The sequence below is a fragment of the Ascaphus truei genome, chromosome 2, assembly GCF_040206685.1.
Source record: "Ascaphus truei isolate aAscTru1 chromosome 2, aAscTru1.hap1, whole genome shotgun sequence".
In the NCBI taxonomy this organism is placed as follows: Eukaryota; Metazoa; Chordata; class Amphibia; order Anura; family Ascaphidae; genus Ascaphus; species Ascaphus truei.
In genome coordinates, this window is record NC_134484.1 from 226,089,209 (window position 1) to 226,116,052 (window position 26,844).

At 39.4% G+C, this 26,844-nt stretch overlaps 1 protein-coding gene across 2 annotated transcripts in view; it reads right to left on the bottom strand.

Moving 5' to 3' along the window:
* BASP1 (brain abundant membrane attached signal protein 1) overlaps nt 1-19,042 on the bottom strand; it is a 70,649-nt gene extending 51,607 nt beyond the window's left edge. The window contains exon 1 of one of the 2 annotated variants that reach the window (XM_075585922.1): nt 18,870-19,042. Coding sequence is in view for 1 of the 2 variants with exons in the window: in XM_075585921.1 (XP_075442036.1) it covers nt 14,027-14,037 (11 nt within the window). In the remaining variant the exon portion in view is untranslated. Of the gene's footprint in view, nt 1-14,026; nt 14,049-18,869 lie in introns of those variants that run through there. The other variant, XM_075585921.1, reaches the window with a different exon arrangement.
* Nucleotides 19,043-26,844: the final 7,802 nt, after the last annotated feature.

Genomic DNA, 26,844 nt, shown 5'->3' on the forward strand with positions numbered 1-26,844 from the left:
AAACTGCATGGCGCAGATCACAATACCCTTTGGTGGAGCCTCTGGGAAAACTGCCCCTGCACCTCTCCATAGTAATAGCGATTACACACACACTGTCCATGCATGTAACTTGGAGAGGAGAGGTCCATGTTGTAGCTCCATTTTGGTGGGGAGCCCGGTCCTTCAGATCACATAGGGTCCCCTATGGACAACACCCATGGGCCGTCTGACTTGTCATACTAGAAGAGTCCCTTCTTTTCTTGTTTGCTGCAAAAGCCTGTCCTGATGCAATCTCAGCAGTGCCTCCAAATGTAGCACCTTTTACCCCACCCTAAGTGAAATCATGTAGCTACCGGTGTATTCTGGTGCATATCTGTGAGGTAGAACAGAAGGCCTGAGATCTCTGCGGTGGTATAGGGGGACATCAGGAAAGTCTATCAGTGATGGTTCTTCGGTCAGCGCAGCGCCTTCAGCCCAGGAGGATCGTTGTGTAGCCAGGATGAACCTCATAAGCAACTGTTCTTGGAATTCACACATCACACCAGAGAGGGTATAACTGGGATTTATTGGGTACATCATGGATTTTACAGGTTCCATTCCCTGAAGGCAGTACTCTGGGCTTGAGGCCCTGAGCACCCCTCCTCAGCATACCTTACCCCCTAACAGGGAAAGGCCTCAGCCCACTCCTGTCCAGGAGAGACTTACTTCTGTGTCCTCATAGCAGGGAGGGCAACACAGAACCAACTCCCAGAACCTTTACTCTAACCTCCTGCTGGAAACCCCCTCCTTCCCAGGGGAGTGGCTTTTAAGCCGACCTCCTATCATTCATAGGCTCCCCGTGCAATACCAGGCTACTCCTGAACTTTACTAGGTAACACACAACAATAAAACCAGGCCCTGCAGGATTTGCTCCCAACACTGCCCACTCTTTACTGGGACTTACAGTGCTAGAAGGACCGGAGAATTAGTAGCTCAAGGGGACTTGGCTACACGAGTATAAATATTAGGGTTGTATTTAATGCTTTGGGTTTGTAAATAAATAATAAAATAAAATAATAATAATAATAATAAAAAAAAAATAGTAGCACTCTATGCCCCATACCAATACACCATCACACCACAACAACCAAGTACTGTACCTAACTAATAATTTGAACCAAACAAACTGTTATTTGTTTTGCACAACTAATCAACACTTACTGTACCTTCCACTTCCAGTGCACTTTCTGTATAACAAAATTGAAACGGTGAAGTGACATATAGAACGCAGTTTGCGTTGATCGCCATATTTTTGCATTTTTTTTTTTAACTTCAAGATATCTCTTCCTGTCCTTTCAAACACATCTCGGGGCTGTCCCAGGCAATAGGGCTCGGAGAACAGGAGGAATAGGATATCCTCCGCGCACTGAAAGCCTGTGTTTGAGTCTGGAGGGAGCCAGCAAGGAGGACAGACATGTCCAGGGAGCAAGTAAGCCCCTGGACTAGGCCAGGACTTGCCCTAAGGCCCTAGTTTGGCCCTGACCCCTACTTAGAGTATTGTAGGGATAGACCTAGATAGGGACTCTCCCTTCTAGAGACCCATCACACCACTGCGCCGTCGAACGGGCATCCACGCGGCGACCTGCGGAAGTATTCGAAGTACCGAAGTACCGAAGTATTCCCTGGTCTGGAATGTTGACCAGGAAGGTACCACTGTGCACCTACACATCACCAGGGGCAGCGCTACCTCACATTTAGGTGTGGGATTGTTCTGTGGATGCCCAAGGCACCCTCAGCACTTGGAGAACTACACCGGGGTGTTGGGTATTGCACTAATGTGTATTGTACTATTGCCGATTTTGTATTTGAGTGTGTTGTATGTTCTATGCCATTATAGTAAAGCCCAGTTATCAATATAGTGTGGTATTGTTATTACTGAGTATTGGGTATAAGGAATCATCCCGCCTACACTGGGATCCCCCAAAGGTGGAGGCGTTGCACGCACGGAGAAAGAGCTTACCCCAGGCTCCCAGAGGCTTAGTTCTCCTGTGAGCAACAGGTACAGCAGCACGCATAGTTCCCTTAGGCATAGGGAAAGGGGGCTACGCTAGTGATTAAGAATTTTTTTATTATTAACACTGAAAAAAACATTTTTTAAAGAAAGAGCAGGACATGCTAAGGGGGCAAGATAATAACATGATATGAGAAACTAGTACAGTCTTCTGAGGGAATTGTTGCTTTAAGGGGTTAGATCTCTGGAATTGATTACGTTTTATAAAAAGTAGACACCTGTAAGCATTTGTAAATTGCTTTCCATTTACCGTAGTTTGTAAACATTGTGTGTTAAAATGTGGAAGAGATCTCATTTCATCTAGCTTTTCCCTTTTGTGTAATTCGCAGGCAAAGTTCCCCCTCTTCTCTGCCACATTCTCCTGATTGATTCTCTCTGTCTGGGAGGTTTCAGGGTAGATTAAACACTTTACCATGCAACTTCCAAAGAAAGAAAAAACAGTCAAAAGGTTTCCATTAACCCCTTTAATGCCAGCAGGTCGTTCCCCGACAGATGTCGCAACTATTCTTTGCGATCCAGCAGCGAGGCTTGAAGTTAAGGCAACGGGGATTCGCCCTCACAATCATTGCTCTGATCGGAGACAGAGCCTAAAAAAACAGCATAGGGCCATTGCGTCATAAGGGCCTTCTGGGTGGCACTTTTTATGATGTACACTGTACATCAATAGGGCACTGAAGAATTAATTAAAACAAGGACACTATTAAGTTGTTATTTTTTGGGGGGGAGGGGGGAGATCTAAGTGGTACCAAGAGAGTAACCAACTTTGAAACAAGGGAAGTGAGATTTTTTCTTGTTTTCCATAAATTATGCAAGGTTGTAACATTACAGTAGGATGTAAAACTCTGAAGAAGAACTTGAATACCCGAGAAGCTTGAGCAGCAGGTAAATAGCAAATTAGGTGTAATACAGTAAGTGTATATAGTTGGGAAATGATGCTACCCACAAACTTAATGAGATAAAATGAGGTAAATCCTAAGTGGGAAGTATTTAGGATCGTTTGTACTTGGCAATGGTTCCCAATGCTGGGGAGTAGCAGCAAAGGTTATCAGGATATTATAATGCATAATGTGCTATGTCGATGGGATGGAAAATAGCATACATTTGTCCCTGTATAAATCGAAAGTGCAGTTTTGGCACCATTACATTTAAAAAAAAAAAAAAACATTATGGTACTGGAAAAGGTTGAGAAGAGCCACCAAATTAATAATGGGGATGGAAGGTCTGACTACTGAGGAAACGCTATCCAAATTAGGTTTGTTTACTATTATAAGCAAAAGGTGACATTGTGTGATAATTTGCATGTCATTACCCAGAAACCCTAGTTGCAGTGGAAGCATTGTATATTTACAGATAATGGTGGAATGCAGATTGCAGGCCTGAGACCTGTGAATGTGCTCACAAGTGGCATTTGTATTCGATTTACAATAAGAAAAAGAGGCAGCAGAGAAGGGTATGATAACTATTTACAAGTATATTCAAGGTCAATATAAGGAATTGTCCATCCCAATAACAGTACAAAGGACACAGGGTCGCCCCTTGATAGTGGAGGAAAGGAGATTGCCTCAGCAGTAAAATAAAAGCTGGAAATGTGGAATTTACTACCCTTGGAGACTATCATGGCAGATACAGCAGATATCTTTATGAAAATAATAGAAAATTGGGGTATACAGGGACATGCCAAACAGGTTAAAACATTACAAGAACATTAATTCAGTGAGAAACCTATAATCTCCCATCATACAGTAGGAGTAAGGAGGGAATATTTGTTTTCTCCTTATGACATCTAACTGGCAAGTGTATCACTGGTTTATTGTCTTTTACTTTCTCTGGATCAATATAACTACAGTATACTGTACATGTAGGATTAGTACCTTTCCCAAATAGAACTTAACAAGATTGAACTGGGTGGATATTTGTCTTATTTCAACACTGTAACAGCTCTGTAGACTTGCTGCCAGCACAGTGATTTGACACAGGGATTTGAACCTGGCTGAGCCACTTTAAATGCAGTTTTCTTATCACTAAACTATTCTTTTAGCACCTACAAAGTAAGGACATTCGTGATTATCAGTAACGACCATTGGCTGGGTCTATTACATTGGCGCTGAGTGGAGCTTTTTCTGGCTGTCACTCAGAAACCTGTTTTTTTTTTTTAATCAAGTAACCTGCCTTCCCTTTTCCTCTTTCCATACATTTCACACAAAAGCAACTTAAAAAAAAAAAAAAAAAAAGTCCAATAAAAAAAATAAAGAGGTAAAACCCATAGGGGCCTATGCAGAGAGCAGCGCTATTTCGAAATTCGCCATTTTTTGGAGAAAATCGCGCAGAAAGCAGCAGAAAATGGCGAGTTCCGAAAAACGCGCCAATTTTTCTTTTCTATTTGTAAAACTCGCCTCGCGGCTGGCGAGAACCTCAATCTCGCCAGTTTTAAAAATATCCGTATGCAGAGAGGCGCGAACGGCATCTAGCGGCTGTTCGCGCCAATAAAATGGCGCGATTGTCTCCGTTTTGCCTCGCCAGAAAAAACTGCCGCTCGCGGCCATTGCAAAGGGAAAAAAAAAGGCGCGAATTTGTTTTAACACATTTCTGAAGCGCGCATCTCGCCAATTTAAACTCGCCACACGCATCCATGTTAAACATAGCAGAATTCGCACTTCTCTGCATATGGAGATTAAAACTCTCCAAAAAAGCTACTTTTTAATAAATTCGCCAATTTTAAAATTCGCTGCTCTCTGCATAGGCCCCATAGTCGTGTAAAATGTCAGTGATTCAGCTATTTGAATATAGTAGCTCCCTACACTCACATTTCCCCCTAAATATTTCATGTGAAAGGATGAGAGGGAAGCTGGTTATATGCTGTGCAGCAATACACAGAGTAAAAAGCAACTCTACAATAGTAATAGTATATTAGTCAAACCTGAAAAGTTACACACGTTCCGATAAAGTGTGTGGGGCCAAAACTTGATATCCGAAAAGCAGAAATGGATCCTGGCATTAAAGCCATTTGATCAATTCAGTACTAGGCCAAGTTTCTTTTGTTTTGTTAAAAAAAGTATTGAAACAGAAAACCAAAGCCACTGTACATGGATCATAGCTAATGTAAATCAATGTTGTGAACCGGTATTGATCATATGGTTTTAATATCCAGCATATCACCATTTCCTTCAATGTTATCATAAAAGAGTTACCTCATTAATGTAATAGGTATCCATTAGGTTGCATGTGGTTCCTATTTTCTAGTTTAAAGTTGTCAAGAATTTCTTGCTGAATTTCCGTGTTCTATTCTGTTGCCAATTACCATCTCTTATTTCTGAAATGTATTGGATTTCACCTCACTCTCTTTCCCCGTATGTGTAGTATCTCCATATATGCCAACAGGCTGCAAAACTGTGTTTTTGATGTTCTCAACATCAAAGGTGCAGTCCTGATAGTAATGTATATCCAAGTGGCAAAAAAGGAAAGTAGTGAATGGGTAGCCCCAAAATCAATATCTATATCCCACCAAACTGAACCAAAACCAACTCGCCTCCCGACCAAAAAAAAAAGTCACTCAAAACCCCCCTCCCCCCGACACTTACCTGCGGCGGGGTCCGATTGTGGGGTCCTGTCGGCATCTCAGGCCTTTTGCTGTCTTGTCGCCTTTAAAAATCATGTTTTCTCCTACAGCACTATTCAAAATGGCCACACAGCGTCGTGTGATGCCGTATTGCCATGGCAACGGGAAGCCGCACGGCCATTTTTAATAGTGCTGCAGGAGAAAAACATGATTTTAAAGATCAGGACGGAGAAGACCGGGAGATGCCGGGGTAAACCGCCGCAGGTAAGCAGTCGACAGTGGCCACAATGCAGTCACATTTGTTGAGATATATATTCATCATCATCATCCACTGCTGGTTTACTTCTTCTGTAGCCTGTCACATATATTATAAGTGTAATTACTTAAAGGGTCTACTTGCCATTTTTATTTTAGTTTTAAGAAATGTAGCCGTTTTATATTTTTAAGGAAATGTAATTCTCTAAGCTGTCAATCGATCGGCACAGATCCTGCTTTCCCAGGCACCCAATATGGTTGCCTGTTTAAAAAAGAGGAAGTGCTGTGCTTTTCTAAATAGTTGATTATAGCAACCTAACAAAGCTTACTAGATTAAACTCATTAAAAAAAAAAAAAGAGCATAACAAGTGTACGAGAACACCCAGTAGCTTCTTGTGGAAACCCAGAGATGCACAGAACACAAAGAGTTGGAGGAATAGCACACAGCCAGGAGTGGGTCAAAAATTGTATTAAAAAAAATTTGTGGCCTGGAAGTTCCCCCCAGATTCCCCCGCTATAGCGGGGGAACTTTCAGAGTGTTGCAGCAGCTAGAGCAGGCGACGGTGTCGCCGAAGGTTCTAGGCGGCGCCCTTTGCCGGGTGCCGCCATCTTGGATGTATTCGCACATGCGCAGTGTACACGTGTGAGGTGGCTATCACTCAGAGGCATCTGTAGGAACTACAACCCCCATAATACAGAGGGGCAGGGATCAGGTGACACAGATAGGCCAATAGGGCTGCAAGGATTCCCCTGCTCCAGGATAGATAGAATTTTGCACACTGCAGTCATGCCAGTCGGAGCTGGGACAGCAGAATGGTAGGGTGTGCAGGGTGTCAGTGACCCCTGCACTAGGCCAGAGACCCTCTTATGCCCCAACTCCCCTCAGCTTGTGGTTGCTGTAGGGACAGGCCCATAGATAGGGATATTGCGCATTGTAGCATAAGCGTGAGGGACACAGACAGGACGAAGCTCCATCCTGACATCAAGTGGTGGTCTTGGACCAGATCACAATCTACAGTAAAGAGACACTTCATGGTGGCAATGCCCACGCGGGACACCACCCCACGTAGAGGCAGGGGCTAATTCAACATCGCTGGGATCAGTGGATCTGCTTAATCTTCCGGCCATACCCGGGTGCAGGAGCACCTGGGCAGGTACTACAAAAGCACCAACTGATCACACATTAGGAGGGGCAGCGCTGTCTCACACTTGGGTGGGTTGACTATGTGGACACCAGGGTGGTTGGGTGCCCACGGGCAACGCAGTACTTTGGAGAAAACCCCACCGGTGTGTGGACACCGTGTTTGGGTGACACAGTGAAGGGGTACGGCCCTGCAAGGCTCTGTGTTATCGTTATCAGTTACCTATATTCAGTAAATCTGTTATATCATACCAGGGTGTATTTCTTATTGTCCTTCACGGGGTTATCCAACACTGTTAGGATCCCACGCAGGTGGAGGCGCTGTCAACCAATGGATCAGGTACACCCCAGGCCTGTGAGTTGCAGGTAAACCCTCACCTCCTGTGAGTTGCAGGTAAAGCACAACACACATACCATAGCTACCGTATCTCACAGAGGTGGGGGAAACTGTGCTACACATTTAAAAATGGAGGTGTAACAAAATGTATTATCACATATACCTATCACGAGACTCTTACTGAGTGGTCTTATGTTAGGAGATTATAAGCAATTTCTGTGCAACAAATTACTGTATTTCAGAGGCTATAACTGGATACGGTCATTGAACCGTGCCTCAGGGCACTAACTATGCACATTTTGTGCTTGTCCTCCACAGAAAGCTATATCCACACGCCAGGAATTTTTCCCTATGTTTATTATTAAATATCGTTCTGCGTGCTAGAGTATGTTCATTAAGTACATTATTCTGTTCAATCGATTTTGTGATTCTCACGCTGTTTTGCTTTTGATCTGCATCAACATGTGGGGTGGGCTATATACATTTTGCAGGTCCGTCTGACTGGACCTTTTTTTCCGCTAAGGCTATTAACCCCTTCAGATTCAGCATCAGCAGCCTTAATTACACGAAGACTGTTGATTTTTTAGTAAAAAGGGCATCCGGACTAAGGGTGAGCACCTTGTTCTGTAGGTATCTGTTATTGATGGCCGCAGCAATTTGGCCCACAGCTAGTTTATGCACTGTATTTAACCATCTTCAGTCTATAAGTATCTAGGAAGATAGTTTGGTTTGTCACTAGGGGCTGGCCCTGGACTTTATATACCATGCCCCTCTATATAAGTACTATTTTATCATTGTATTTTTGATTCAGGCCCAAGATGCGTATTCCGCAAAGTAAAACTATAGCTGCTTATGTTTCACCAAGCTAAGTCACTACGATTAAGAAATGTGTTGACAGTTTTGTCACGAAGAGTTCCTTTCAATGTGAAGCCTGCAATGTTTGTAGATACATGAAGCCATCCAATACCTTCTTTGCTCACAATCCACATACAACATATAAAAGTTAACAATTGTATCATACTTGATCACATGTGGTTGTGAAAAAAAGATATGAAGGAAGGACACCGAGAAATTTGAAAATAAGAATACAAGAATACATCAGACCGATCAAGAAAGGAGACTTATTACAGCCGGTTTCCAAACATTTCTGCGAGTGTAACAATGGGGGAATTAGGAACTTTGCGTTTATGGGAATTGATAGGATTGTTCGTAAGGAACATGGAGAGAACACTGTTAAAATTTCTTGAATGTAGGGAAGCACAGTGGATGTCTACTTAAAACTAAAATCCATGAGGGTTTGAATACAGAATGGAACCCAAGACATTTTCTTAGATGATCTGTTTCTATGATCTTGCCTTTCTGAAATTTTGAATGTAGGCGATTACATTCATATGGATATTCAGGAGGGCAGATTGTATCTCTTGGATACTTTGACATTTCTCTAAGAGATTGGTTTGAGTGTTCAGGAGTTCGATCTGTACTGTATAACATCAAGGATTGAATTAACATCCTTTTGTTCATTCATCGTAGTCTGTTTTTTGATGCATCTCATGTATATTTTGCATGTCCATTTGAGTATTAAATATTTAATGGTATCTTCATAAGGAGGAAGATTTTATTTTACCAAATGGTGATCAGAACCTTTTGCACACACACACACACCCTGGGATTTGGAGAGCTCTATAGATGAAATGTTGTGATTTAGAGATTCTTCTTTATGATTTTCTCTATACAATTTGCTCTATAGAATATAAGATTTATAATCTATCTGTAGTCTACAGATAACTCCGTATATTCCATATGAATGGATCCATATAAAATGCTTTTTATATTATAAAAAAAAAAAAACTATCTTCTATACTTTAGACCTTATCTATGACTACTAGACAAATCAGAATTGCATTGGATAGCAATCTCTGTGAGGCCTTTTGATATTTGAATATTCAATTTATAATTCTTTATAAAAACGAATTCTATATAAAACAATATCCTTTAAGAATCTATTTTGAATTTTGAACATTTATATGGATATGATTTCTCAAATGGTCACACAGTAACCCTAGATCAATGAGATTATGAATTTTCTATTGGAAATTCTGAATTGTTTCTATTGGCATAATACAAATGGACCAATAAAGCTGTATTTTTGACCCACTCTCCTGGCTGTGCGCTATGCCTCCCACTTTATTTATCTCCACTCTTCTGTTAGTAACACGCTTCGCCAAAGGCACAGGATGGAGGCATTCTAGATATGCGAGTATATTTACATTTAATCAACTCGTGGTTCTGGGACAATCCCAATTAGGTTTTGAGGAGTGGGTTTACCCCCTCTTTCTCTCTTCGTAAAGGGTCATTTTATCTCAAGAACTCCACACCACCTGGGAGTTCTTTTTTAACACACATTCATTATTACTAGCCCCATATTCTGTGCCTTTGATTATTTCTGACTATTACAAAAGTATGTCATATGTATCCCGTGCTAGAGCGCGTATACCACTAATTGTTTCTATATCCACAGAACACAGGTTGAAAGCCACCAAGCTAAAGCAAGACAAGTTGCAAGGGAAGGAAATAATAAACACACACCGAGTACAACTAATACTTTTTACATTTAAAAAGGTTACAAGTGACAGGACTAGTACAACATACATGCTCACCTGCCCTCAGACTAAAAAGTGATGCAGTTGTTGAAATTTGTGTTTTGATTTTGTTGTTGGCTGTTCGTTATGCTTAAAGCAATGTAAATGCTGCTGCATCACACATATTCAGATTTTTTGGTTTTAAAAAGAGACAACAGTAACGTTGATTGTTGAACATTAACCTTTATTGGCATTAACATTGGTACCGATTTGTAATAAGTAATCAAGATCCCATGGTTGACCCCATTCCTGTCACCTTTTTCAAACGTAAAAAAATAAAATATGCGAGTTTGGGAACAAGCCAATTGGCGCGTTAGAAATCAAAGTTCCCCCGCTGCAAAAGTGAAACAAAAAATGCACCAGATTTAATCAAGAGAAAACATTGCCATTGAAAGGAATATTTTCACTGCTTTACTGCAAGGAGACTTTAGCAAATGGTCCCTATTGTGTGTGGAGTTCATGCTTGATATATTCTAATTGGATGGGACATTGAAAGGGCTGGGCCGGCCATCAGGGGGGATAGCTGGGACAGCACAGCAGAGGAAGTAGGTGGCAAAGTCTGTAACAGTGGGTGGTGGGGGTCAGGCCAGCTACTTCCTATACCAGTACAGACTCCACCATCTACTTCCTCCTGCCACGGAAGGCTCTGTTCAACTAGCGAGCATCTCCCCCTCATCCCACCCCTCACTCAGCAACTTGTCCGGGAGTTATTTGAAACATAACAGGCTAGCGCCAAATATATCCAGATGTCCCATAGGATAACATGCGTGTTTTATTCTCCTCCCTGTTCCCCCACACTAGCGCTGTCTTAAGTATATTTCTTTCTTACTTTCCCATTCAGACCAAAAGGTATTAAATGATGCTAAACCTTTGCACTCCATGGGGCTTACTTTTCAAAATCTCCCAACAGCAAAAACGAGAGCAAAAATATTTGCACCACATTTATCAAAACAAAAAATTATATTATTTTCTGTGGGTCCCCTTTCCGCTGATAAATCTGGTGCATTTTTATTGGCTCCATTTTTTCATATGTGACACTTTGATAAAACCCACCCGCCTGTCCCCTCCCGACCCATATGTCCCATGCAGATGAATGAAAGCTTAGTACAGTTTAGTAGGTTTGGACCTAACTCACATATAATATACATGTCATACCAATTGTAACGATATAGAAAATTGTAGGTCTTAATAATAGTTCAAAAGAGCAGTTAAATGTGCTTTGATACATTCTACTACTAGGCCACAAAATCTGACACAATTGTTGAATGGTTGAGAGAAGATGTTACATGGCTTATTGAGTTCATTTTTATTGGAACTAGAGTTTATGTAAAAGCTACTGATGTTATCAGATGTGTCCACTGACTTTGATGGGAGAAAAGGTCTCTCAGTAAACACTGTGCAATGCTATATGCTGCATCTTCAATGATCACACCACATTAAAAAGCTTTGCAACTGAGTGGTTCCAAAGAGTACAGTATATATTGAAAAGCCCAGCCACTGGCGTGCTGTATGCCAATAAAAGTCACCAGGGAATAGATATAAAAATTAATTTATAGTTCTAAGGTGCAGGAAACCGTAAAATGTTCTATATGGCCATTTTATTTTGACATCAATTTGAAACAGTTCAGGAATGGGAAGGGTTTGATGAATGACACAGATGAACAGTTACCATACGTGTACTTATTTTGATTTGTGTTTTTGTTGCAAAGCAAAATTTGCCTGAGAGTTGGATTACTAATTAAATATGTCCTTTAAATGCAATGAAAAAAGTGCTACTCAAAATGGGTACACACTGTATTGGGGTCTCTAATTCATGCCCCAAAATTAAAAAAAAAAAAAAAACACTGGTTTAAATATGTATCACATTTGTTACTGATATCAAATGAAAATGGATCTTTCTGTCAACACGAAAAATGAAAGTAGTTTCATCACGGGACCGTGCGAGCTCTTGGGAAGTGAGTTAAAGGCCAGTGTGTTGTTTAACCAGATGTTTGACCAAAAGGGTCATTTATCAAAGTATCCTTGCTCTTTTGGTGCAAAGTCTCATCGCCAGATTTATCAAAGAGTTTCATAGCTCAAAGACTTTGCTAATTAACGACAAACATCCCAGATACAACCTGGAACTGTTGGAAATTGGGTACATCTGGAATAATTTCTCCTGTGGACCATAATTAGGACCATCGCTTAACCACCTACTGGAATGTCATCATTTTAATACCAGCGACATCTCATAAATCTTTATGCAATGTTGTGTGTGCCACACTGAGTGCCATCTTAATAAAACTGCAATGCAAATGTTAACAAATAATAATGTATTTAAAGCTCTGGATACCAAAATGTACATGTTCTGTAACAGCAGAATTACGTATATTTCTGTTTGCAGTGAAAAGCTAAGTGGTGTAGTCTGCTTTATTGGAACATTTTGCTATAGCTAGTATACACCAAAGTTCATTTAAACTTCCCTTAAGTATAAATTAAGGTCAAAAATAACACTTGCTGTCGACGCATAATAAATGTAAAAAACGAAGCACAAGTGGCAAAAGTGTGCTTCAAATGTTGCTTGTATTTGGTCATCTTGGTTCACTAAGGAAATTGCTTTTTTTAGACAAAATCGTGCTGTGCTTGTGTGTCCTAATTCTATGCAAATAGGCAAGAGGTTGTGTTTTCTGAAGATTTGTACGATAACGTAGCAATTAAAATGAATTTAAAGCAATTAAACAGTATGAGTTGTTTTCTACTTATGATTGCAACCTGTCCAACAACACAATCCATCAAATGAATCAAGCATTATTAAGACCAAGACTAATGTGGGAAAATAGAAGAAAATGTTGAGCTTCTTCATCAATGTCATTCGTAAATTACTCTAGAAGTATCCCAAAGATGAATGTATATTTTTATATTTTCATCTGCCCAGCTCCCCACAGAAATGGAAAAAAACATACGGTAAAGGAACGAGCCATAAAAATGAAGCAAGTGTTAATTATGTTTCGAGTGGCTTATTAAAGATACAAAATGACTAGATCAACTGTTGCACAGGATAAAACAGATTGTCATGAACAAACATGAACCACGCCATTATTATGCATTTGGTTTGGCATTTCAAACATTGATACAGTACAGCAAATAACTTGGTGTTCCTTGTACAGATAAAACGTACAGACCCACACAAGGCTGCTAACAAACAAACTCTTAATAATAAATTTAAAAAGAGCTTGTGTAATGAACATCACATTCCTCTTGTGTATTTTATGTTTTATTCTCAGAGTATCGCTCCAATTCTGCTTCTATGGCAACAATGCTTTACAAACAGGCACTTGCACTGCTTATATATGTATTTAGGTCATAAGCCAAAGTCAGCGTTGATATTTAAAGTAAAACGACTGCATTTAATGCACTGATGTTCAGATATGTTGTTTGCTTCCAATAAATAACATAAAACACTAATTGCTATGCCATCTAACATTCATCCAAGCGTCTCCGTTGCATCTCTGCAATCGAAACTGACACTATCAACCATTTTGTCCATGAGGCAATGTAATGGTCTCATTTTTAGTCCTCGCTAGTGAGAGACTCTGCATCATTTGCTCATTCCTGTATCTTCCATGTGTTGCAGCCAGCACATGGAATTATGATCGCAATGTGTAAAGCTCCCAAGACATACATTAGAGGTACATTAGACTTACGTTTAAAAAAAAAAAAAAAAGTGTTATGAAGACACTGTAAAGATACATACAATCAGCCTTCTGACAGTGAGAACATCTGTACTAGATTGTGTTTTGAGAACAGTCCATTTTACTGTGTGTGTGTGGTGAGTGAGTGAGTGAGGTTTTTTTCCCCATAATGATTATATACCTAATGGTGAAATTGTAACATAAAACAATAATTATGGGGGATGATTGAAAATAGACATTTACCAAATGCTTTATAATGTAGCAAAGAAAGGTAAAAAAGTAATTCATAGCAAGAAAATTAACCAACGACTGTTTTATGTGGATATATCTTGGTATTGGATATCTTTAAAAACAACATTTGGCCACAGCAAACAATTTCAATCATTTTTCTACCTTACTTGGTAAACATGGAAGGACTAAACTCGAGGAGGAGTTTGATTTCATGCAAGCTGCTTTGTGTGATGTCACTTTATATTGAGCAGGACCTGTCAACCCAATCTTGTTCTTCCCCTTCGCCTGTTTGTTCTCCGAGAGGAGAGCTGTGCATACAGTAAATAAGATGATTTCATTATGGGCACAGGGACAAGAAATTTATGATCCCATGTGAAAAGAAAAATACTTAACTTTAAAGGAAACTACAACATTGATGAATGTTGATAACCATTGGTAAGGATCGAGCACCAAAGTGTGTATCTGCAGGTCTTCTACAGGACCCCCAAACCTGCTTCATTCACCCCCTTACCACATGTCATACACTGGATTAGCTACAGGCAGAGATTCTGGATAGTGTCATGTGCCAATGAGTAAACCGGGCATGCCACTTTTAGATTAATTATCATTTTTACATGGGCTCTCCAGAGTTTTGTCACTGCCATTACTGACCATAACCTAATGTGTGTCTGGTTTGCAGCCACCATCAGCTTGACAATGCAGAATCAGTAACCAAGTCCAGACTAATGACGCCGAAAGAATGAAATCAATTTCTTTGAATGGGTCCACTAATTCTGTACATCCTCATCCCAGGCACAGCTGTACAAGCCGGACAGTTCTAGGGAATCCATATACAGTATGTCCACAGAAAATGTCTCATAGCCTTACATACAACGGTGACATCCACTGATAAAAACCAAAAAATAAAAAAAAACTTTAATGACCATAATAACGCAAATATTACTTCATATATGCTATTACTATTATAGTTAATAGTGATTCTCCATATCCGATTTGTTGCTACCCTTCTCCCACCCACTCCCCTTACAGGGGCATTTTAACATTATACACATTGTTTATTTTTATGTCACTTGTGTTTCGGCGTTATTGTCATTAAAGTTTTTTTATTTTTTGGGGTTTTTATCAGTGGATGTCACCGTTATATGTAAGGCTATGAGACATTTTCTGTGGACATACAGTAGAGGCAACTCTTATTCGAACAAAAACCAGTGGCAATTCCCCAAAAAACCCAGGAAACACCCAGGTACATTCTGAATACATGCCTTAAACTTTCCTTAAACTAGCCCCAGCATTTCTGCATTGATTAATGGCCTATCAGATTAACAGCGGGGGTCCCTGGCAGTCCCATTCAAACTGAATAGGAATGCCAGGGATCCCTGCTGTGTTAATCCTATGGGTCGTTAGTCAATGCAGAAATGCCTTAAACGTGCCTCAAACTAGCCCAGAACATACCCAGCACATACCCAGAATGTAACCCGGCTAGTTTACGGCAAATGTTAGAATAAACGTTGCCTCTACTGTATACTGTATGGTCCTTTTTATTGTATTATATGTTATTATTTCAGACATATCAGTCTTTCAGTGGATATTGTATCCCTAAGCCTTTACTGTATTTTCATCAGTCCATCAGTCCATACTGTGGATATTAATATCTTTATGGTATTCACCCTCATTTTGCCTTGAGTGCAATTAATAGGGGACTGTTGTGACCTCTGGTCACTTTCTTCTGTTATATTCATAGGTTTTTTCCCCGTGCACCAGGCTTACTTTATATTATTTGATAATTTGGCTTGAACGGCATCCCATTTTCTTGTTTTTCTAGGGAATCCATGTAATAAATTGGGAAGTGACAAGCATAGAGTTAATTTGCATAGTACTACCCAGAATCCTTATCTTCTGCTTAACCACTGTATGACATGTCACAACAGTGGAAATGAAGCAAGTTTGGGCACTTGGGGAAGACATGCAGACAGTAACAGAGTATTTCTACGTTTGCTGTACTTTGTACAGTAGATGTTTTTTGTCACCTCTTAAGTCACCATCACCTAAATTGTGCCTGGCTGGTAAGTATTGGTAAATTGTGAGCAGAGTGCAATTGACTATCAAAAGGTGCAGTTTCACTTAATTGGTATATTTAATGTTTTGAAGTTCAATATTGTGATGAATGAAAAAAAAATTTATACTGCAGCTGTAATCACTGTAGGGCTTAATTCAATAAGCTCTGAAGTGGAAGATCCCATTACAATCAGCTGAGAACCACCCCTGACCTGAATGGAAGTTTTCAGTTGATATACTGCAATGGGCAGCTTCAGAACTTATTAAATAAGCCCATGTGTCTTTGGAATTATTGCTGCATTCTTTCTTTTGTTTGATATAAGCCCTTTGATATGTCCTTGCCATGTTAATATATGATCACTTGATTATAATTTTGCTATTAACACTTAGTTAAGCTTTCTGGTCCGATATCGCAATGCTATTAACCTTATCATTAATTATGACGCAAACTTCAAGGAGCTACACAACTGATTGCAATCACATTTTTTGGACTGAACCTAAAGAGTATTTAATGTCAAATATATTTTTTAATCTGAAAGCATTTTTAATTCTGTATAATCATTGTAGTACATTTTGCAATGATTTGGCCATATCTTTCTACATTATATTAAGCAAAATTATTGTATGTAAAAAAATGTTTTACACTTTTGACCTTTTCAACAAAGTTGAACATTAGATTGAAAATAAATGATTGCACTATTGGCCAAGATGATTGGGTTCAAAATGAAATTGGGTCCAACTAGACAGAGGAAATAATGGTTCAAATGAGCCATTTAAAAAAAAAATGTATTGCTGTGTTTCCTGAGAAATTGCACAATTTAAATCAATTTTATACAGCCAGCAAAAATAGATCTCTGTTTTAACAATCCATTTTCTTTCATATTGAACTTCCGGTTAGACTGTGTTTTTAGATGTCTGTCTTCTCACATGAATCTGAGTCATTCCAAAAGATTTAAGATGTGTCATTTTTATATTTGGGGACAAATAAGCCTTGGGTTTGTGAGAATGAGAAAGGAGGACAACGTTGTGTAAAATATTGTTATTACATGTTTTATATCTTTTCATGCATTGTCAGTAATTAATATTATTTATGATTGAGTTAACATGTGCCCCTAATTTTTCTGCAGGAAAAATTATACACATCCTGTTACATTAGTAATTAGTAATTAGTCCCATTCACAAATAAAGCACTGTAGAAAGAGGGTGTGGTAACACTCCCCATTTCCACACCATGGTTTCCATGTTCTCAGTACCATTTTTTTTAAATACAATCACGTTGCCCTCCGTACAGTAGCTCTTTATTAATTAAATATTTATTAATATACTGCTTGGATTTGAACGGTTTTAGTTCCACAGCCAACAAGTTATTTTGCAATTTTTCGATGATGATGATGATGTGCATCATACAATTTAATCCGAAACAAACTGTTCATACTATTAATACAATGTGAATTCATTGCATTTGGATTGTGCTCGAGTCGAATCAAGTAAAAATAGGGGTGGGAAAGACTATATAGCAAGTATAAGATTTATATTCTTTATACTATTGAGTACCAGGGAGAGCTACAGTACAGTACATACGTGTATTTAGTCTAGAGCTACAGTACAGCGAGAGAGGGGGGGAGAGAGTCTCCACGCCCCATTCTTTTGAGCATGCGTGAGCCAAAGACAAAGGAATAGGTAATTACAGTACAGTCTCATTCATTTCCACTGCAGTGTTCATCATTTAACAAGAGACCAAAGTACTGTGGAGCTACTTAACAATCATCATACGTGACAATCTTTTTCCCTCCCCCAGATGCTTGTGCAGTCAAAATACTGTAGATCAATAGACACCCCATCAGATAACATCCATGCCCACTTATTTTAATTACACCAGGATCAGTCTGTCTTCACGTGCTCTACTAAAAAAAAAAAAAAAAAAAAAAAAGACCTGATCAATAATGCACGAACACACAATATATGCACTTTGTAATGGCTCTAGCAGATCTCCTCTGGACCGATGTGTCATAGCATACAGCTGTTGAATATGCATAGTAATTGCATCCCAAGTAATGCATGTGGTTTGGAGGAACGAGGTTTTTGGCAAAAGTCAGGATGATGATGTTGACACAAAACCATTTTCAGATGAAGCTGTTGAGGCCAGCAACAATTAGCATAACCAAGGCAGTAAAATCACTACGTTTTCTGTGTGGTGGTGGTGAATGCCAGTGTTTGGTTTATGACTATGATGGTGTTGCGTTTAACCCATTCCTGCTCTGTCAAGCAATCACACACAAGCAAGAAACGCCCAAATGGTTACACAGGAGCTTGATAATCCAAGTCTATAAAACGCATACCCCAGGACAAAGAACACATGAACAGTATTTAGGTCATTAATTCCTCAAATGGAAGGATTCCAGATTAATGCAGATCCCTTAACAAGTATGCAGAGCTTATTGTACTGAAATCTTGATAGTGACGTTCAATGACTAAATCCACTGAAAATTTCCTCTTTCAAATGTGTTCAGAATCTAGATCCAACAGGGCATTATTTTTGCAAACAAGTGTGTGTGTGTGTGTGTGGTGTGTGTGGTGTGTGTGGTGTGTGTGGTGTAAATGCATATAAATGCAAACGTAGAATATAATAGACATTTACATTTCCTTTAAATACAGATTACCAAGACATTGTTTTACATTGTGTGACAAGTTCCTCTTTTCTACAGAGAACTATAATAAGCCCCTAGTTTCTTGGATCCTGATAAACCCCCTCTTCTTGTATATTAATGGATCTCTTTGATTTCACTGGACAATCTTTTCCAACCCATTCCCTCTATAAAACAGCCATTTCCCATCCAGCTAGCTGGATTACAGCTGCTCAATCCATTCCTATTTTTTTTTTTTTAGAAATGTATCTAAAATATTAGATACATATCCAGTGTGTGATTATGCTGCCAATGATATTCTCCTTCTTACCTTGTTGAATATCCTGTATTTGTCCTTGTGTGTTTGTGTGCCTGGTGTCACAGAGATTCCTGCGTGGCTACTGCCTGCCTGGGTTAGTCTGGGTGGCTGTCTCCCTTGCTCGGTGGCTGGGACTGTAGTGATTAGAGCCCGTTGGAGCAATGCCTCTGCTGCTGCTGTCTCTGCATTTCTCACTCTCCCTCCTCCCCTCCTGACTTTTTTTTTTCACTCTCCTCCTCCTCCTTTCTCTCTCGCTACCCCCTCCTACTCCCTCTCTAGTCCATCAGGCACTCTTGGGCTTTTTTTTTTTTTTTTTTAAAGATTAAAGCGTGTGTGCTGTTTTTACTCACATTCAAATTTAGGAGGGCGCCCAGATCTGAGGTTTAAATGAAGCATGCACACTGGGGCTGAGAAGTTGCATGGTCACGTAGCTTGCAACGAAGACTCTTTGGAAAACACATAAGTGGTTGGCCTGTTAAAGGACATTTCCTATTCTCATGCTGGATCATAAACAGTGGATTTTATTTTGGGGTGTGTTAAACTCATCTGCTTGTTCTCCTGTGGAAAAAGATTGGTCTTCAAGAATGGTTCTGGATCTTGATTTTCCAGGCAAATGCAGTTTAAGTAGACATCATATATTGTTTTTGCTTGACATCTCAGCTCCATCCAGATGTAGAATATCCTGCATTGGTGCCTAAAGATAACGTGGCTAACACTGTGTATCACTCCTGAAAGGTGTGGTAGGTACTGGACGTACTTGAAGGACAGAAGTTGTCTATAATGGAAAGGAGTAGCCAGGTGATCAAGTTCACACCTTCAAACAGATTTTAGATTGCTTTTGGAAAATATGTTGGAGTGATAATGAGAACTGAGTAGATATATGTTGGTAAATGCCTAGCATATTTTCAAGTATCTTAGTTTGTTACAGTATGTTAATTGGGATTAAGAACTACCCTTTAAACAGAGTTGTGTATGTGTGTTCACCAAACTTTAATTTCCAGATCTTTGGCTCCCTCTACAGAGCATATTGCACAGTGAAATAAGACAGAAGATACAATTATTTGATTTAAATGTGTTTTTATCTTTAGAGGCACATTTCTCATAAAGTCAAGTATGTTATATGTACAGGTGCAATTATTGTACATTTACATTCACACACCTACTGTACATCACTAAGTACATACATGGAAATATATATTTTGAAGATCACTATGTGCAATTCAACATTATAGTATATAATTATATTATTTAGTATATAATCAATTATAGAATATACAACACTCGGTTTGCACATAGGCAATATTACATGGGTTATTGTAACATCCCATGAGTCATTTTGGTCTTGGAGAAATATAGGTTTGTTTTTGCAAGAATGAATACTTACTTTTAGACACATACACATACCTTTTCAGACCACAAAACGCCCGTTTTTCAGATTTCACTGCATTATTCTACAATGGTCTTAAAGTTGTCATGATCATGTCATACAAATGTTAAGATGTTCACTGAAACTCATGTGAGACATTTCCTACAATTCTCATTACATACCATGAGATATCTTTTATGTGTTTAACACTGCCTTAATATTTTGTTTTTAGAATACATGTGGAAATGCTTCTAATGTTTCTAAATCTGTTGTCAGTACTTTTAATCTAATCCGACTGGGTACTCGAAACATATATTAATTAACGCAAATTCATATGCTCAATAGATAACCAACGTTTCGGTCCACAAATTGAACCTTCATCATCATGTTGATTCTTGGGAGAGGACTCCTGCTTACCAGCTGGAAACACCATTTCTATACCTTTATTTTTGCTTATTGTTCAGATTTCATTAACTTGTGTGCTCAGTCATATTTCTGTTTTCAGTACTTTCAGTCCCACATCAGTTTCACAATACGCGCCAAGGATTGTGTTTCCATAGTAAATTATTTACTTTGTTGCATAAAAACATGGTAATGGCTGGGGAAAAAATGACCTATTTTAAGAGCATTGTCTAGTTACACAATGAAATGTTGTAAAATGTGCAGGTTTATTTGATCATAAATATGCAGAATATTTGTATTGTAGGCAGATAGTGCAAACACTAGGATCAAATAAACATGTACGTGAGGTAAAATATATGCTTCGTTAAAAAACCCATCATGTTGGTTTAAACATGGCATCTTAAAACAACAGCAGCATAGTCTTTACAACCTTCCTTATAAATGTATTAGTTTTAGATAAGGGTGGGCACTTTCACAGGTATTTTGTTTCTAAAAAGTGTTTGTTGTTTTGCTGAAACTTGATTTTAATTTGTATTAATTATTTTATTATTATTAGTAGTAGTATGGGGAAAAACTCAAAATAAACAAAGATTTTTTCGAACTTTTTTCCTCCCTAAAAGTTTGCAGGTTATATTCATAAGAAAACTTGGTTTGCCTAGTTTCTAAGAAAAAAACAAAGTATGAGCTTTATCTCATGTTTTTGTTCAAATTTCGCTTTGAAAGCTTGTATCAAAGTTCGACTTCAAAGTTCAGCGAACCTGCTCATCTTTAGTAGACATACATTACAAATGTGGCTTGATTGATGTCAATATAAAACCAAGATAAAAAAAAGGGGCAGAGACTAGGAAGTGAATGTGAGATCTACTTAGGATAGTTTGTCTAAGTACTGTACTGTGTTTCTGTTATTTGTTGTACTGTATCAGGCAAATGTCTGTCCAAAAGCTACCCAATAACAGAAGAAAGTACTTACTTAAAACATAGCATTTGAACATTGTAGCCCTATATGTAATTCTAATTCTCCATGTATAAAATATAAAGCAATTGTTACATTGAAAGATATGTTCTTTGTTCCACTTTGAGTCAACAGGAGTTTTTCACTGCTCACTAAATGCCCTCTGTGGTGTGTGTGCCTACAGTATATCTCAGGGGTGGCCAACTCCAGTCCTCAAGGACCACCAACAGGTCAGGTTTAAAGGATTTCCCTGGTTCAGCACAGGTGGTTCAGTCATAATAAGTGAGCCACTGATTGAGCTACCTGTGCTGAAGTAGGGATATCCATAATACCTGGCTTGTTGGGGGCCCTCGAGGACTGGAGTTGGCCACCCTGCACTGTGTGTCTAGAATAGTGATTTTGGGTCTGTTGTGTGAGAATACTGCATACAGTTGCCCAAGCGATGATGAATTGACATTTTGGAATGTGCAGAACAATTCTCAAAATGAAAGTTTTATTGTTATTCTTGCTTTGTAAGCTAGAACTGCTCTTAATCATTCACTGGGATTTTTTTGTTTGCCTTCCTCTGGATCAAAATACTGTAAATACAAATATAAGATAAGTATCTGTCATCTAAATTTAGTATAGGCCCTAGGTTGAACTTGATGGACATATTTCTTTTTTCAACCTCATCTACTATGTAACAATGTAACTCAAACAAACTGAATTGCAACACCTTTTTAGTTTTTTTTCCGTTTCTGTGCCATTTTTAGGGATCAACAAGAAACTCCACAATTATGAAATTGTAATGAATGTCCTGCCTTTTTTTCACTCTCCACCTCCTCCTCCTTTCTCTCTCGCTACTCCCTCCTACTCCCTCTCTGAAAATGATTCAGAACAGATAGCTTACAAAGCAAGAATAACAATACATCATACATTTTGAGAATTGTTCTGCACATTCCAAAATGTCAATTCATCATAGCTTGGGCAACTGTATGCAATAAATACAAATATAATGTAGCCAAGGTCCCCTTTCCCCCTCCCCCTTACCTTCGATGCGGGGAAGGGAGAGGCTACTACGGCTGCCGGTAATGTTGCAGGAGGGCTGTGGCTATTGGCGGGGCTCGGTTACTCGGAGGTGGATCGCCAGTGCAGGGTGCCGCCATGTTGGGTTTAGCGCATGCGCAGAAAACACCTCGTGCATGCGCAGAGCATTCTGAGGTCGCGGTGGTCATGTTAGAGAGGTGCGCATGCACATTGGCCTTAGAGTAGCAGTGACCATCTTAGGCTATGCTCCGCAGGGGAACTAAATATCCCAGGATCCCCTGGGGCGGCCCGATCACATGATGTGCAGCAGCCAATAGGGCTCCGAGGATCTCCTGAGGTAGAGGAGAGACAGTTTGGCATGAAGGAGTGTGCAGGGGCAGTTTGATCCAGGAGGCAGAGTGTGGGTGTCAGTGGCTCCCAGACTAGGCCTAGATTACCCATAAGGCCCCAGTCAGGCTCCATTCATGCATAGTTTGTGGCTGCTTCAGGGAAAGGCCTCCAGATAGGGACATTTCCCCAGTAGCCTTAGAGTGATAGGCATCAGTGACAGGACGCCGCGTGGTGACTTGAGTCCGGTGATCTGGGATCAGACCACACACTATAATAGACTCTTAAAGGTAAGACCCTCCAACAGGAGTTAACCCCATGCAGAGGCGGACGCCTTCGCGGTCCGACGATGTCGCTGGATCAGGCGGATTCCTCGTGTTATTCGGCGTACCCTGTACTGGAGTGCCCGGGGAGGTAGAAGTGCACCAACAGTCATCAGGGGCAGCACTACTCCCTACACTTTTGGATGGACCCTGACATTGGGGAAAGGACATCAGGGATATTGGTACTTTGGGGACACTCATCTGGTGTGTTGGGGTTGTGTGTGATATATGCTGTGGGGTGCAGGTTGCATATTATATGTTCAGTAAAACCCGTTATTGTGTGTACCCGTGTGTGTGTTTACTACTGGTTTTGGTTCCTGTGAGGAGTGTATCCCGCTACGTTGGATCCCTCGCAGGTGGAGACGCTGCACTGAGGCGAACAAGAAATCACCCTAGGCTCCCAGAGGTGGAGGCTCAGGCCTTCTGGTAGCCAAGCAGGTAACGGCAGCACAGGTAGTTCCTTTAGTTATGGGGAAAAGGGGCTACAATAGGATAAGTATCTGTCATCTAAATTTAGCATAGGCCCTAGTTTGAACTTGATGAACATATTTCTATTTTCAACCTCATCTACTATGTAACTATGTAACTCAAACAAACTGAATTTCAACACTTTTTTTTTTTTTTTTTCGTTTCTGTGCTTTTTTTAGGGATCAACAAGAAACTCCACAATTATGAAATTGTAATGAATATGGCTGGAATTCTAACTGGGAGTTGAAAAATGCTTCTTTGACACATTTCCTTATTTTAAGATGAATCAAGGATTTTAGTTTAGATATTAATGACTGCTTCTTTGCCTTGTGTTACTGCACCTTTTCCCTACAAAAATATCACTGACCATCCACCATATTTCCTTAAGCTCGATTTTTCAACCACTATGTCTAAGTTTATTTTTGAAAATTTCTCACCAAGGTAGAAAATCCCAATTGAATGATATCCAATGTTCTGATATTATAAATAAAATACCCTATGAAGCGAAATGTATTATGGGTTTAAAACTCATCTAATATATAATGCATATTGTGAATGATATTGTGCATATTTAAAGTAATCATTTGGTGTTATGGAACTTATTTGTGTGCAGATGGCAGTGGTCCGAGCATGACTCTCAGGGACTTACATAGTCCAGGACATCAGTAGTAGTAGATCACTTATGGAAGAGCTGTTGGTAAAGTAGTGTCATAGTGTCTGGTGGGTCTCTACATCTGTGGAGTCAGCAAACATATTGGGGACATTTTGTTCCTACGTTGGTTTCCATATACCTCTGATGTAGATCCTATATACTGTCCTGTAGTCACTCTAGTAGAGCAAAATGTTTGTGTGCTGCAGTTCGCAAACCAGGCAAAATTAACCCCTTTTGCAAAAATTTGAAAATCAATAAAGCAGCAATCCCGGCTGCTTGTTTTTTGTTTAAACATTTTTTTAGTCGAGTTGGAACCAGATGGTCCTGTGAACCGTAACCGCGTTATTGTCAGCTCCAGGGACTCCTGGTTCCCCAGATACGTACAGTACCAGTGAAGTCTTGACAGGAGGTCCACATTATTCTGTATTCTGATGTTATTGTTACTATTTGGGCTAAATGTATTCTTAGACTTATTTAATTTTAATGTATTGTTCTACTGAGCATTCCTGGTACTTTAGAGAAGATGATAAATAACAGTTTTGCCTTATTTTGAATAGTATGTGTTGGAGGAAAAGGTAAATTGTCTGTCACTGCAATGTTGTGTCTCAGCAGAAATGCTTATACCCCAGAGCCCTAGGTTCAGAATGTTATCACTAAAAAAAATCAAAGTTCTTCCTACATTCTGATTTCATTAAGAACTATAGTTATCCCCACAGACAAACTGTAGTGTTTCAGGAAATGCAGATCGGCTGTGTGTGAGCTGTGCTTCTTTTCTCTGATCATGAGGAAAGCCGAGCACCAGGGATAGTGTGATTGGAATAATGATCCTTTAGTTGCTATGGAAACTGGAGCGAATTCAGGAGCAAAAGTACAGGGGGGCCCTCAAGACGTGTCTTGTGTGTGTGTGTGTGTGTGTGTGTGTGTGTGTGTGTGTGTGTGTGTGTGTGTGTGTGTGTGTGTGTGTGTGTGTGTGTGTTCCAGTGTTTATCTATTTCTGTGTTCTCTAACAGAAGACGACTAGGAAATATTGACCAAGTGATGAATTCAGCATAAATATAAACAGTTGTGTATGTGATTTGATGCTTAGCTTTATGAATTTAACATGTGTTAATCACAACTACATAATTGGCTAATTTCCAATGATCTTGAATCATGTTAGCACTTGCTCTAAGAAATGTTACTAGATTTACAAATGTGTTTGTAAAATGCAGTTGTGAGCTCATGTATTAATTACTTCTACGAAGGACTCATGTTGGCCTATTAAAAGACATCACTGTTTGCAATAGCTCCCAGTTTCCTCTACAAGCAATACAACTAGCACAGCAATACATTAAGAAAAGAGAAGTTCAAAAGAGGAAGATGTTGTACAAGATATGCTAAAATTACCAAAAGAAGAAATACAATTTAAAAAAGAGGAATCAATCTATTTTTGTTTTAGCTGAGTAAAAATGATTATTTTTTTGCAATCATCACATTTGCGTAGAAATTAAAATGCTGTTGAGTCCAGCAGACAGAGGGGGTTTGATTTTATTAACCTATTACATACATTATGCTTTACCACAGTATAAATATCAGTTAGATATAAATCATTAGTAGTGTAGTGAATTGCTCCCTTCATGTCTGCTGAGGTTATAAAGCATCCTAAAATTCAAGTTGAATTTACATTATTTCACTATGTTTTTCTGTCGTGGTCTTAAACTGTAGATTACAGTAAATGCCATTTGTCCTTGAAATATATTGCATTAGAAACGGTTTCACGTTTCTAAAATATTCCACATTTGAAAATAGTATCTTTCTAATAATGAGGCATGGGGGTATAATTTGTGATCAACACCATATACACATGTTTCAGTTTGTCATATCAGGCTGGTCATCAGTTGTAATTATAAGAAGAAGAATTACATTAAATATATTTTGTTTATAGTGCTAAAATGCTCTTTAGATTTTGAGAGTTTTTCTAATTCAAATATATATATATATATATATATATATATATACTGTATATATAGCAAATGGAAATATTACTGTATGCTCATTTGCATGTCTTAGACAGTTCTGCAACCCCGCCTTTCACCATTATCACACAGCACTTTCACCGCAGCAAGGGATTCTGGGAAATGACATGCAAATGAGCACAGTGCCACCTTTCACTTCAAAACCATCTAACATGGTCCCCTATAAGCTTAAACTTGCTGCATTTCACAGCTTTGAGCACAGCCTGGGTTAAGATGCATAGCTAGTGTAGCCGGGACCCCTTTTACCACCAATTGTTGATGTGGGGTGGGAGTGGCTGCACTTAGGGAACGCTCCGATATCGGAGGTTCCGCGTAGAGGGAGCCGCCATGTTAAGGTTGGCGCAGGCGCAGGACTGGCCTGGCAGAAGGTTGTGCATGCGTGGGCTTAGTGGCAAAAGCCCACGAAGGAGGAGAGCTCAGATAGGAGGGAGGCTAGGGAACTACGGGTCCCAGCAG